The sequence below is a fragment of the Salvia hispanica genome, chromosome 4, assembly GCF_023119035.1.
Source record: "Salvia hispanica cultivar TCC Black 2014 chromosome 4, UniMelb_Shisp_WGS_1.0, whole genome shotgun sequence".
NCBI lineage: Eukaryota > Viridiplantae > Streptophyta > Magnoliopsida > Lamiales > Lamiaceae > Salvia > Salvia hispanica.
Window position 1 is genome coordinate 18,953,686 of NC_062968.1, and position 14,006 is coordinate 18,967,691.

A 14,006-nucleotide genomic window follows, 5' to 3' on the forward strand; every position below is an offset into this window, starting at 1 on the left:
TTTAATAATAGAATATGAGTGAAATGAATTAATGGAATGTGAATATGTGATACATACTTACCATTTATGAAAAAAGTGAAATGTGACTCTTATTGTGGGACGAACCGAAATGACAAAATATGACTCTTACTGTAGGACGGAGGGAGTAATATTTAATCACTCTTACTTCTCTCACCTACTTATCATCTCTCCTATTTTATTTTATCATCATTTAGTCCATTTAAATCAATATCTCAATTTTAATGTCCAAAATAAATGCTTCAACTTAGTTGGAATAGATAGATATTACAGATAAAAATAAAAATATTATAAAAGGTACAGTAAAACATAAAAGCGATAAAACTCGTTAGAATAATATCGGACATTTATAATTTGGAAATTGCAAGTAGGTCGTACTCTCTTGAATGAGAGATAAATGCACATTGGAGTTTGGGGCCATGGCCCCAAATCTATTATGCGATTATTTTTTATTTTTTTATTTCACGTACAAAATTATCTTTATTTTTCATTTTCACCTGCATGCCTTTTAACATTATTAAAAAAATTAACAAATATTTTTTGATTTTCTATTAAGCACGTTTTCATACAAATTTTGCAATTTTTTTTTTACTTTCTACTTATAATTTTATTTTATTTTTTCATAAATAAAATAGTGCTTTTAACACCTGCACCCCTAGTTAATTTACTTTCAATATTAAACATTTCACTTTGTAATATCTTTTTACTTTTAAAAAAATATTCAGATAATTAATATTCCCCCATTCCCTCAGGATATCCATATCTTTTTGTAGCACGAGATTTTATGAGAAGTTATTAGGTGGAATAAATAGAGTGAAAAATGTAGTTCTGTATTTTAATAAGGAAAGAGAAGAGAGTGATTTATTTCCAAATATAGAAAGTGGGCATGCCAAACTAAAAAGAAAAAGGTTGACATCTTGAATGAGACGGAAGAAGTACTTACTATACAACTGTAGTTTATTTTATATTACGATGTTTAGTCGTTAAAGGAGAGTATTGTTAATAGTGGTTATGACGACACAACTGTTTTGACTTTAACCGACATTTTTCGACGATGCCTACTGTTTTGACTTTAACCGACATTTTCAAGTTTTCCTACCACTGAAATTGAGTTCCGAAATTTCATCACTGTATTAAATCAATAATAATTCTCTATTAATCTGTTATTATTGAAAGTTTGGAATTATTGAATGCGAGGAGCAATTAAATTTTTAGTATAGTCACATAAATCATAATGATAAATTGACAAGTAATTAAAGGATATAAGAGGAAATTCTATGTGCTCGGAATCCCACAAATCCGGTGTGCCAGTAGAGTTTTACCCTAAAACTAGATTTAGAAATATCCAAACAGCATCTTCCAGCCGTCAATTCAGATCCAGTCGATCTTAGCTGTTCTCCCCCAAATCAAATCCAGCCGTTAGATCAAAACCACGACGCGGGTCCCACATCCACCACCTCCCCAATCAACGGCCACCATCCATGACCTCTCCCCACCAACGGCTCAGATTCCGCATCGTCAAATACAATGCCACACGCTGAATTCAATCCAATCCACCCTAGATCCCTCACACACTTTTAGCTATCTCGCTAGCCGACTTCGCAAACCCCTCTCTCTCTCTCTCCTCTCCGAGTCCTGCCTCTCTCTCTCCCCATCTATCCAATACCTGGTTGAAGAGGTAACCTAATCTCTTGCGGAGGAGTTGATTTGAACTCGGGCGGAGAGGTGAATTTTTGCTGCGGAGTCAATATGAACGGCGGCGATTTGAACCAGAGCCAGAACAACAACAACCAGCAGCAGCAGCAGCAGCAACAGCAGCAGATGCAGCAGCACCAGCAGTGGATGGCGATGCAGCAGTACCAGCAGCAGTGGATGGCGATGCAGTATCCGGCTATGGCGATGCAGCAGCACATGATGTACAATCAACATTACGTCCCGTACTACCACCCGCAGCAGCAGCCGCAGCCGCAGCTGGCGCAGGGGCAGAAGCACGGCAATCAGATTCAGAACGGCGCCGAGGATAATAAAACGATCTGGATTGGAGATCTCCAGCCGTGGATGGATGAAGGTTATATCCAGTCGTGCTTTTCTCAATCTGGAGAGGTAATGAAATAGTATTACTTATTTGATGGATAGTGATTGATGTATGCTTCGTGTTTATAATTTAAAAGTGGCAGTTATGTTGATATAATTATACAGTAATGTTTTTGTTGGATTCCTTTAGCGTAGCTTATTGATTGCGTTTGAGAATTGAGTGTATGTGACAAATTAGAAAAAGAAAATAAAAGGTAAAAATAAACTGAAAGAAAATTTAATGCTAGACCGAAGGCTTTTTGAGTTCATTGAGAACGCAAGTTTCCAAAACTTTGGTCCTGTGTATTGTACAGACTAACAGTTATTGCCTTACTGGGGAAGGAGAGGGAATGTTGTTTTCTTTTGTAACTACGACTTAGATTTTGGTTGTACGGACTAATAACTACTCCCTCCGTTCCATACTAAAGCAGTTATTTTGTTATTTTGGTACGTTCCATAGTAATAGAGTCATTTTCCTTTTTAGTAAAAGTCAACACATTTTTCCACTTACTTTATTCTCTCTTCATCTCTCTACCTTTTTCATTTTCCACTTTACTCTCCCCTTACTTAACTCACCTAACACAATTTTTCTTAATCTCTGTGCCGAAAAGAAACGCCTCCATTACTATGGAACGGAGGGAGTAGTTTTTTTAGCATTTGATGTCTGTTGGAAATAAATATTGCAGAGGTATTATGACCATGTCTGATGCTAATCGTTTTTTTTTTGCTTGTGTTTCAACAACATTAGCCCATTAATTATGAAATTAATAATTAAAATAGACTTAAATAGAAGATACTTTGTAATAGTCGTTGTACTGAACCCCTTAAAGATAGAAGAAATTTTGTTGTCCTGCATTACAATGTTCCCCTCTTCTTGACTTGGTTCTGTCTGGCTGACAGAGTGACAGTATAAGTAACATACATATACTAATGCTTCAACAACATTAGTTCATTAATCTTACTAAGGTTTTGAAAAGGTGTCTGCTAATTAGTTGGATTTAACTTGCAATGAAGAATCACCAATGCTTTAAATTACAATGATCCACTTTGTAACTGGTAAGTTGCCTTCTCGGAATGCTTACTTGCACAAACTGATTGGACTTGAATTTTATTTAGTAAATTTGATGTGTCCTTTGATAGGTCATAGACATAACCTAGTTCTTTCCCTGAAGATTGCATTTCGTTATAGCGCTATGTGAAGACCTAAGTTAACGATATGAATGCATGGTGATCCATAAGTTGATCATTGCCTCTCATAATCCTCGAAGTATTTGATTACAAGATTTTAATTTACTCTTTATATTAATAACTTCTTTTATCTAAACATGCAGGTTGTCTCAGCCAAGATAATCCGCAATAAGCAGACAGGTCATTCTGAGAGATATGGATTCATTGAGTTCAATTCTCATGAAGCAGCAGAGAAAGTTCTGCAGAGTCTTAATGGGACCACCATGCCGAATACCGAGCAACCATTTCGCTTGAACTGGGCAGCCTTTAGCACTGGTGATAGGCGACCTAATACTGGTGGTAATGGTGGTGATGTTGGTTCTGATCTGTCAATATTCGTCGGAGATTTGGCTTCTGATGTTACTGATGCAATGTTGACCGACACGTTTGCTAGTAGATATCCATCTGTAAAAGGTGCTAAAGTTGTGGTTGATGCAAATAGTGGCCGTTCAAAAGGCTATGGGTTTGTCAGGTTTGGAGATGAAAATGAAAAGACCAGAGCCATGAATGAAATGAATGGTGTTTATGTTTCTAGCAGACCTATGCGAATTGGTGTTGCAACCCCTAAAAAGACTTCACCACAACAACAACAGCAATATTCTTCCCAAGGTGCGACTTACATATTTATGTTAGATTGGCTTTTATTATCTACTGTCCATTTGGTAATCCACAAGTATATTACTGTAGCAGAAGATTCCCAATTTAGTATGAATAGGATACCTTTCTGGGTGCGGAATAAATTTTTCGCATGTTCTATAAGAGTTTTGTAGTCTCATCCACCAACATTTTTATTCACTTTCTTGATTCAGCTGTCGTATTGTCTGGTGGTGGTGGTGGATATGCAAATGGTGTTGTCCCTCAAGGTCAGCCTGAGAACGACTCATCTAACACAACAGTAAGTCCTGGACCTCTTGTGGGAGTCACTTGGCTAATGCTAAGTTATTGCATGATCATATTGCCCATGCTTCTTGTAGATATTTGTGGGAGGACTTGACTCTGATGTAACTGATGAGGAGCTGAGACAATCTTTTACTCCATTTGGAGAGGTTCTCTCTGTGAAAATACCAGCTGGAAAGGGATGTGGATTTGTTCAATACGCAAACAGGTCAAATATGATGTTTCTTTTGCTAGTAACCTACTAGACTGCATGAAAATATCCGCCCCTGCCAAAAGAATGGATGAAAAATTGCATAATATATGTTTGGTTAAATAAAAGAATTATGGTTTTGTAATTAAGTTCATTGGTCCGCATAATTACTGGTTACTAGATGGAGGTGCTTATCCCAATCTGCTACTTGTAGATGGTGTCAGTTTTGATATTGAAACTGAAGTTGGACAGGCATTTCCTTCTGTTCTATTTTTTTCCTACTTTTTAATGTGTTTGTCTTATTTATGGAAAGATGGCGTGTACTGGTGAATTATACTTTTAGGTGGCGTTCGGTTGCCATGGCTAATATCATGAGACTATCCATCTAGGATTAAGTTGTGGGATTATTTTAGTTGGAGGGGGAGGCTATGACTAATTATCATGAGACTATCCATCTAGGATTAAGTTGTAGGGTTCAATCTTACGAACCAAACATGACACATATTAAATCATGAGATTTAATCTTGACAACCGAACACCCCATTATTAGACTAATTATGTAAATGTACTTGATATTCGTTTAACTGATTGTGGATTCAATAGGTAGTTGTATTTCCTATCAATTGCCATTTATTACTAGTTGTATGTCCTATCTATATGCATGGAAGTACAATTTTTTATTGTCAGGCCAGTGTTGCGATAATTCTAGTTGCTTTGTCTAAGTTTGAGATTTGGTTGCATAACCATGGGATGACAATGGTCTCTTTAACAGGAGCAATGCAGAGGATGCTATTCAGAGACTAAATGGGACGACTATTGGCAAGCAGACAGTTCGTCTTTCATGGGGTCGAACTATGGGTAACAAGCAGGTAAGTCTTTCACCTTCAACTCTTGCTGTGTGATTGGAGTAGTCCTGGTATACGCATTGCACCGAATATAGCCTTGAGAGAAAGTGGATTCTTGTCATGGCAAAATACAGTAAGTTTGTCGACCCAAATCAGAAACTGAAAACTGTTTACTAGTATAAGCAAAAACTGAACTTAATCAGTACCTGAAAACTATTTCTACTAACAGGCATGCTATTGCTGCAATCTAGAATTCGATATTTTTTTTCCATATGAGGGTCTGATACTTTTGAAATGTAACACCAATTCTTACAGTGAATGATACCACAGTCCACAGAGACAACTCTGCTTATATGTGTTAGTCAATCCTCGCTCTCGGCCCATGAAACTATCTGATTAAACTTTCTTCGTTCTATTTGGCAGTCGAGGATGGATGCTAATGGTCAGTGGAACGGGGCTTATTATGGGAGGCAAGGTTACAATGGCTACGGATATGCTGCAGCCAGCCCTTCATACGGACCTCCTTCAAATGGACACGGAAATCTCCAACAGCCAGTCAGCTAAACCAGCTCTGCTGTGTATCTTAGAGCTCTTATTTATGAGGGAAAAATGTATCCAAACCCAGATGATGTATGGGAAAAAAGAATTTTGTAGCTGGATTATATACCGCGTGAGACTTGCCTACTTTTTTTTTTTGAACTTAAGATTGAGATTTACTTATAATGACTCTAGTTTTTTACCTGCTTATGATTGATTCTTTGAGAAACTATAATGATGAACAGAAAATTGTTGTAATATTTTTGTGCACTAGATAGGAATGGCTCATAATATAAAGGCTACTTTGAAACACCGATGGTATTGAAATTGCCCAGTTTATTTATGATTCTAAGTAGTTAATGTATAATTAATATTCCTTTCATGTGAAATAATGACTCATTTTTCTATTTTGGTGTGTTTATGATTTAAAATCCTTTTTTTGTTTTAATTTTTAGTAAGTGTATTTTATACTACTCACATCTTTTATAAAGTACTATTCCCTCTATCCATGATTGAACTCTTTTGATTGTAGACGGACATAAAATAAAATTAGTGTCAAAATAGAAAAATGAGACTCCTATTCGCGGATGTAAGGAGTTCAAAGTAAGGATGTCAATTAATTGTGGACGGACGAAAAAGAAAATTGGTGTCAATTAATCGTGGACGGAGGGGGGTTTATATATCAGTGCTAATTTAAATTATTATATTCATATTTTTAGTGAGTATTTATTTGTGATTATATGTTGTTAGTGTATACTCCCTCCGCCAGCGAATAGGAGTTCCGTTTTTTCATTTTGGTCCGTCCGCGAATAAGAGTCCCGGTTCATTATTACCATAAATGGTAAAGAGACCCCACATTCCACTCACATATAATTTAAAACTAATATATACAAGTCGGACTCATATATTCCACTAATTTTCTTCCACCCACTTTTCTTAACATTTATTAAAACCCGTGCTAGAATCCATTCGCGGACGAAGGGAGTAATTAATAATCTTTCCGTCGAAGCTCTGTCATCGCCATACTCCAGTTTGCTGTAGCTCTGCTGTAAGCGGTGCTGCTACTTCAGAGACGAAGTTATTTTATCTTAGGGACAACACGCCAATCAATAGCTTTATCAGGATGTATCTCGCCTACGCGCCTCTTTAAGGTTCAAACTTTACTACACTACGCCACTCGTATTATTTTTAAGGTTTATTATAGTTTCTAGCCCGAAATTTCATCGTTCAAAATTAATTTTTGCATTGAAAAACAGTTGTCTTCATTTGATCCATGCTCAAGTAAGTAAGTTTTTACGTACCTAAACACGCCTGAAGTGCAACAAGCACTTCACGCGAATGTCAATGAAGCTCTCCCCGGGCCATGGAACGTTTGCAGGTGGAAAATGATATCATATGTAAAAAAAATATACAATGATTAATACTTCCTACGTTTATAGTAGTAGAGATATTTCTTTTCGACACACAATTTAAGAAAAATTGTGTTAGGTGAGTTAAGTGAAGAATAAAGTATGATATGAAAAAGGTAGAGAGAAAAACGTAAGTAAGAAGAAATGTGTTGATTTTTACTAAAAATGAAAATAACTCTACCACCGTGGAACGAAATTGTTTCTCTTAATGTTGTAATCTCGTATTTCGGACTGAGTCCAGGGACAGTTTTACCTGTCATCAAGGAGGTCATGGGTACTAGAGAAAATGTCAACTACTAAATGAGTATTGTCTGTTCTATATAGATAAAGATGTCATACTCTCTCTTGAAAATGTCAATAAAATAATAATAATTCAAACTAGTACAAGATAAAATGTCAACTATTAAATGAGAATTGTTTGTACAATATAGATAAAAGATGTCACACTCTTTCTTGAAAATATCAATAAAATAATAATAATAATAATAATAATTTAAACTATATAGTAGTACAAAGATAAAATGTCAACTACTAAATTTGAATTGTTTGTACAAGATGGATAAAGATGTCATACTCTCTCTTGAAAATGTCAATAAAATAATAATTTAAACTAGTACAAGAAAAAATGTCAACTACTAAATGAGTTTTGTTTCCAACAATGGCGACACGGATAAAATGGTATCGGTGTCAACAACCAGGTACTCACTATTAAGACTCTGTGGCAACTGGCACCGATGGTACTCTCAAGGGGAGGTTGGAGGATACGCGGTGGGATACGAGAACCTGACGTTTGTTACCGTAAGAGGAGCTGGGCATTTCTCCTTCTTGAAAGGGAAGCTGCCTCCCAGCAGCTAAACATGCCATCAGATGTCAAAGACTATCGTTCTATTTATCTATCTATCTATCTAACTACCCAAGTATTACTGATAATAATAGTACTTGGATGTTTTGTGATGAACTTTTTAATGTTTGTTTCATTGCACCAAACATTAGCCACATCTTTATCTTCTACCATACTTCTCCTGTCAAGAAAAATTGAGAAGAGGAATTAGAAATGTTTGAGTATTTATGATAAAAATATCCTAAATTTTAATGTCACCCATAATACATAAAAAATGCATGCACATAATTAAAATTCAAAACAGCTAATGTAGTCATGACTATGAGGATACTTCAAAAATCAATAGTATTAATTATAGAAACTACATTAAAGGCTGATATGATCATGTCTTGGAGTCCTAACAATCCTTGAATGACAAGAAACATGATGATTGACAAAAATCTACCAAAGATTTTTGGGTTGAAGATGTTCATATAACTATCTACATTTTGAAACTATGTCCTACAAAGGAAGCTTTGAGCCAACCTCCATTTAAAGCTTGAGAATTAACTCACAAAAAGTGAGATGGATAAATTAACTGCACAAGTTTGCCACAGTACTAACCCCTAATATCTCAATCTCAATTATCTTCTCTTATTAAAAATGGTGTTGTTTTAGTGATCTGTCTAACTTGTCATAAAGATACTTTATTTCGACAAACGCATCAATTTAAGTTTGGAAAAAAAAATCGAAAAATAACCCAGAGAACTCAAAATTCATGTATTTAAATTTAAAAAATGTTCGAGAAAAGACCAGAAAAATGTTTAAAGCTTATCTATTTGAAGACAAACTGCATTCTTCTATCAAACAACATCATTTTAATGACCAATCTATTTCGACTTACTGCATTTCAAACGAACATGTAGTTTAATTTGGAGAAAAACTAATTTAGGGGTGATATTAGAAAAACTCAAAATTGATATATTTAAATATTTTAAAAATATTGGAATAATACTAGAAAATGTCAAAAGTCCATATATTAATAGGCAAATACTTCCTCGTCCAGGATTAAATGTCCCATATTATTATTATTTTTTTGAACTTAAGATTGAGATTTTTAGTTATAATGACTCTATAGTTTTTTACCTGCTCTTGATTGATTCTTTGAGGACCTATAATGATGAACGAAAAATTCTTGTACTATTATTGTGTATTCCTTTGTCCCACTCAAGATGATCACATTCTTGAGTGACACGAGATTTTAGGAAGTGCTGTTACGTGTAATAAAGTAGAGAGGAAAAAAGTAGTTGAATATTTTAATGAGGAGAAAGGAGAGCGGAGGTTATTTCCAAAATTGGAAATTGACCATCTTGATTGGGACAAACAAAAAAGGAAAGGTGATCATCTTGAATGGGACGGAGGGAGTAGAAGTTAGGAACTATAAAGACTACTTCCAAATTTGCCAGTTTATTATTGATTCTAAGTCGTATTGTTAGCCTATAATAATACCCTTTCCATCCGTAAAATAATGTCACATTTTTCAGTTTTGGTACGTCTGCGATTTAAAGTTCCACTGTTGTTTTCCATTTTTATTAAATGCATTTTGCCTTGTACTAAATTATTACACTCACATCTTATTACGAACCAATATATAATAGTGACACCTACATTCCATTCACTACTTACATCTATTTTTCTTCATAAAGCCAAACGAGGGAGTGGTAACTGCAAAATTAAATTACGAACAACATGGTTTTTCATTGCACTTTTGATGTTAAAATGGGTATGATGAAAACTTACAAATACATCATAGTATTGGCAGTAATGATCAATTGCTGTAATACTTTTTCAAGAATGTTGAGTAACTAAAATGGTGTCGTGTAATAAGCTGAAGCAAGTGAAGAAAACAATAGCAATGAGCTGGTGTAAAACAAACTAGGCATCTGCCGTCGCCGCTCATTATTTATCTTGGTGGAATACTCTTCCTTCCAAGACAAATGAAACAAATTAAACTAGTTACACTGTTTGCATCGCCTCAATCACAATCTTTTTCAATCCTCCCAAAATCCACTTAAAATCTTTCTTGCTATATAAGTGCACAAACATGTCTCCACATTCATCACTAAACAAAGAGTAGAAATGAAAGGTGGAGTGATCATCTTTCTCATTTCTGTTGTGTGCATCTTTGCCTCTGTGCAATGCAAGAACCGCGATCCTCTTAGGGAGCTGTTGAAAAGCCACAAGAAGAGGAGGTCGGAAGCATCTGCAGTAGTCGAGGATGCTTCGACTGAGTACTCACCGGTCTACATGTTGCCTCAAGACGGCCTAAAAGAGGATGACAAGATCACAGGGCTGCCAGGCCAGCCGCAGGTGACCTTCCCTCAGTATTCTGGATACGTCACTGTTGATCCTACCGCTGGACGCGCTCTTTTCTATTGGCTCACCGAGGCTGATGACTCCTCCAACAAGCCACTTGTGTTGTGGCTCAATGGAGGTTCGTTAAATTCTGGTTTTGCATGCGCGTAAACTAGAAATTCGGCTTCCAAATACACCAATTTAATTGTTTGAAATGTGTACATGGCTTAAACAGGACCAGGGTGTTCCTCGATAGGAAATGGTGCGATGACAGAGCTTGGCCCGTTCCGTGTGAATGCAGACGGAAAGACGTTGTGGTACAATAACAAGGCTTGGAATACTGGTTAGGCCTAAAATACAAAATTAAATGAAAGTTTGTAACAATAATATTTGCAAGAGAAACTTAGTTGTGGAAACTGTTTGGTGTATTATAGTGGCTAATGTCCTGTTTTTGGAGTCTCCTGCTGGTGTTGGATTTTCGTACTCGAACACGACGTCGGACTATGTAACAGGAGACACCAAAACTGCAGCGGATTCCTACACTTTCTTGGTGAACTGGCTGGAGAGGTTCCCGGAATACAAAACTCGCGATTTCTACATAACCGGAGAGAGCTATGCCGGTCACTACGTGCCCCAACTTGCTCAGTTGATCCTAAAAAACAACGAAGTAACAAATCAAACTGTCATTAATTTGAAAGGAATTGCAGTAAGTTTCTACATTAGCCATAACAAACTATTGACTTTCTACTTAGTTTGATCGGTGATGCTGTTTGCACTTTGCAGATTGGGAATGCTTACATTGATTATCTCGACGAAGTAAATGGCTCGTACGACTACTACTGGTCGCATGCTCTCATTTCGGACGAGAGTCACGATGGAATTATCAAAAACTGCAACTTTTCGGCTCCTGAAATATCAGACAAATGCGAACAAGCTTTGGATCAAGCAGATGGTGAAATAGGAAATATATTCGGTTATGACATCTACGCGCCTCTTTGCGGTTCAAACTCTACTGCTCCATCGGTATACTACGCCTCTCGTATTGTTTTTAGGGTTAACTATAGTTTCTAGCCCCAACTTTGAAAAATTATTTTTGCATTGAAAACAGCTGTCTTCATTTGATCCATGCTCGAGTGACTATGTTTTCACGTACCTAAACACGCCTGAAGTGCAACAAGCACTTCACGCGAACATCAGTGGAGCTCTCCCCGGGCCATGGGACGCTTGCAGGTAATGCGATCTAACGGCTGAAAATGATATCCTACGACAAAAATTATGAACGCTTGTTAATAAACTGATTTACCTTAATGTAGCAATCTCATATCGTGGACCGATGAGCCGGAGACGGTTTTACCTGTCATCAAGGAGCTCATGGCTAGCGGCATTAGCGTCTGGATCTACAGGTAACTACCTCACTATGCCTGTCGTTTGCAACAACAGACATAATATAATAGTAATTCAAACTAGTACAAGAAAAAAAAATCTCAACTACTAAACAAGAACTGTTTACAACAATGACAGTGGCGACACAGATGGAGTGGTGCCGGTGACAACAACCAGGTACTCGTTGCCCAAACTAAGCACCACTATTAAGACTTCGTGGTACCCATGGTACTATCAGGGCGAGGTTGGAGGGTACGCGGTGGGATATGAGAACCTGACATTTGTGACCATAAGAGGAGCTGGACATTTCGTCCCGAGCTATCAGCCTGAGAGAGCGATCACCTTCTTCTCGTCCTTCTTGGAAGGGAAGCTGCCTCCCAGCAGCTAAACATGCCACCAAGAGAGAGCTAATTAAACACAGAACGATGTCAAAGACTGTCCGTTCTATCTATCTATCTATCTATCTATCTATCTATCTATCTACCAAAGTTCTGCTTATAATAACAGAGGTTTTGTGATGAACTTCTAAATGTATTTTCATTTTCCAAAATATTAGCCACACCTTTATCTTTAAGTACCATACTTTTCCTATCAAGAAAAATGAGAGGAAGAGTTGGAAATGTTTGAGTATCTCATATTGTGAAATAATTATCTTGAATTAGAGTGTCACCCATAATATCTAAAAAATGCATGTGGATACTTCAAAAATCAATATTATAGAAACGACATTAAAGGCTGATATGACCAAAGTCTTTTGTGCAATAAATCTATACTTGAAGCTACATTACTAGATGAACTACTCATTATTCAGAGGAGTCATAACAAAATGGTGTAGCTGAACGGAAGAATTGCACAATCGTTGAAAGACCAGAAGCATAATGAATTAATGATTGACTAAAATCTACCAAAGATTTTTTGGATTGAAGATGTTCATATAACTATCTACATTGTGAACCTATGTCCTACAAAGGAAGCTAGCTTTGAATCGATCTCCATTTAAAGCTTGAGAAAAACCATATTATCGACCACTTGAAGATTTTGGGTAGCATTGCATATTCTCATATCTCTACTCTTATTAAATAGAGATAAATTTGATGAGAAATTGATCTTTGTCGGTTACAATGCAAAGTTTTAATGGTGTTGTTTTAATGTGTTGGCTTATCATTACAACACTAATTTTGTTACTTCATCCTTTAAATTTATCACAATTTTGGATTCTGTGGATCATCCTTAGATATGTAATAATTTTGTTATGTCATAAATATGCAATCATTTTTGCATTCATATTATGAAAGAATATTCTCCCATCTTTATCATTAGATTATATCCAAAGAATATTATAATTAATGGTATTATTATTTTATTATTTTGTTTTTATGAGGAAATTAACACCGTATATATTGCCACTTATTGTAATATGTGTGGGTCGGGGTGTGTTACATTGCTAACTATTTAAGTTGCTAACTCATCAATACAATGTATTAAAAATGTCAACACGTTGATATTAAAATGTCAACACATAATATCAACATATTATATTGAAGTTCAACAAAATTATGTGTTGACATTTTAATGTAATCGTGTTGACATTTTTAATACACTGCATTGATGAGTAAGCAAGTTAGCAACTTAAGAAAATTAACAATTAATCACACGGAGTGGTCAGTGTCAATTTACTATAGTAAGTCAGTTTTTGAGTTTTATTAAATTATGGAGTAAGTTGAGGCGTTGAATGTGCAAGAGGGCTCAATTAATTTATGCTACCTTTTTAGAACATGTGATAATCAAGTCTTAAATCACATAATCTCCTAAAATTGACTTTGAGTTGCTCCTACTTAATTATTTGAGGTCGAATTCAGTTGATCAAAAGACAAAAATATTATTTCTAGAACGTTAATTTATTTTATCACAAGGTCCACTAATACATGCCTACGACGTATTTTTATACATAACTTAAATATTAAAAAAAAATATAAGTTCGGACTCATGGTTGGCTTCACATGAGTTTTATTATAGAAAATGTTAGAAGTTTTCAACTCAATATTTGTTCTTGTATACTTATACCAATTGTAAACTTAGTGTTGAACAACAAATGATCTCTTCAACCATAGTGATGAACATCAAATGATCTCAGAAAAGATCAATTCCAAAACCTAGATATATAAGTATATAATTACTGTATTCCCAGTTTATGTTTTACATAGGAAGATTTTATTTTATTTTTATTTTAAAATTTATGGATTTAAAGACAA

At 35.6% G+C, this 14,006-nt stretch overlaps 2 protein-coding genes across 2 annotated transcripts; both read left to right on the forward strand.

Moving 5' to 3' along the window:
- Positions 1-1,583: 1,583 nt before the first annotated feature.
- Positions 1,584-5,997, forward strand: LOC125224125 (polyadenylate-binding protein RBP47-like). Its single transcript, XM_048127481.1, has 6 exons — positions 1,584-2,121; positions 3,423-3,927; positions 4,128-4,213; positions 4,293-4,423; positions 5,178-5,274; positions 5,674-5,997. Exons 1-6 carry the CDS (start codon positions 1,768-1,770, stop codon positions 5,812-5,814), a joined length of 1,314 nt encoding a protein of 437 aa, XP_047983438.1. The 5' UTR covers positions 1,584-1,767; the 3' UTR covers positions 5,815-5,997.
- Positions 5,998-10,296: 4,299 nt separating this feature from the next.
- On the forward strand, positions 10,297-12,143 carry LOC125224131 (serine carboxypeptidase 1-like). Its single transcript, XM_048127488.1, has 7 exons — positions 10,297-10,510; positions 10,607-10,714; positions 10,806-11,077; positions 11,155-11,394; positions 11,480-11,601; positions 11,685-11,774; positions 11,893-12,143. Exons 1-7 carry the CDS (start codon positions 10,324-10,326, stop codon positions 12,140-12,142), a joined length of 1,269 nt encoding a protein of 422 aa, XP_047983445.1. The 5' UTR covers positions 10,297-10,323; the 3' UTR covers position 12,143.
- The last annotated feature ends 1,863 nt before the right edge of the window (positions 12,144-14,006 follow it).

Bases quoted from the DNA above. Each gene is read 5' to 3' on its own strand.
- LOC125224131 (XM_048127488.1), top strand. From the start codon at position 10,324: ATGTTGCCTCAAGACGGCCTAAAAGAGGATGACAAGATCACAGGGCTG. The intron at 10,511-10,606 runs GTTCGTTAAATT...TGGCTTAAACAG, and splicing joins TGTGTTGTGGCTCAATGGAG to GACCAGGGTGTTCCTCGATA. The intron at 11,395-11,479 runs GTATACTACGCC...CATTGAAAACAG, and splicing joins CAAACTCTACTGCTCCATCG to CTGTCTTCATTTGATCCATG.
- LOC125224125 (XM_048127481.1), top strand. From the start codon at position 1,768: ATGAACGGCGGCGATTTGAACCAGAGCCAGAACAACAACAACCAGCAG. The intron at 3,928-4,127 runs GTGCGACTTACA...TTCTTGATTCAG, and splicing joins ACAGCAATATTCTTCCCAAG to CTGTCGTATTGTCTGGTGGT. The intron at 4,214-4,292 runs GTAAGTCCTGGA...TGCTTCTTGTAG, and splicing joins ACGACTCATCTAACACAACA to ATATTTGTGGGAGGACTTGA.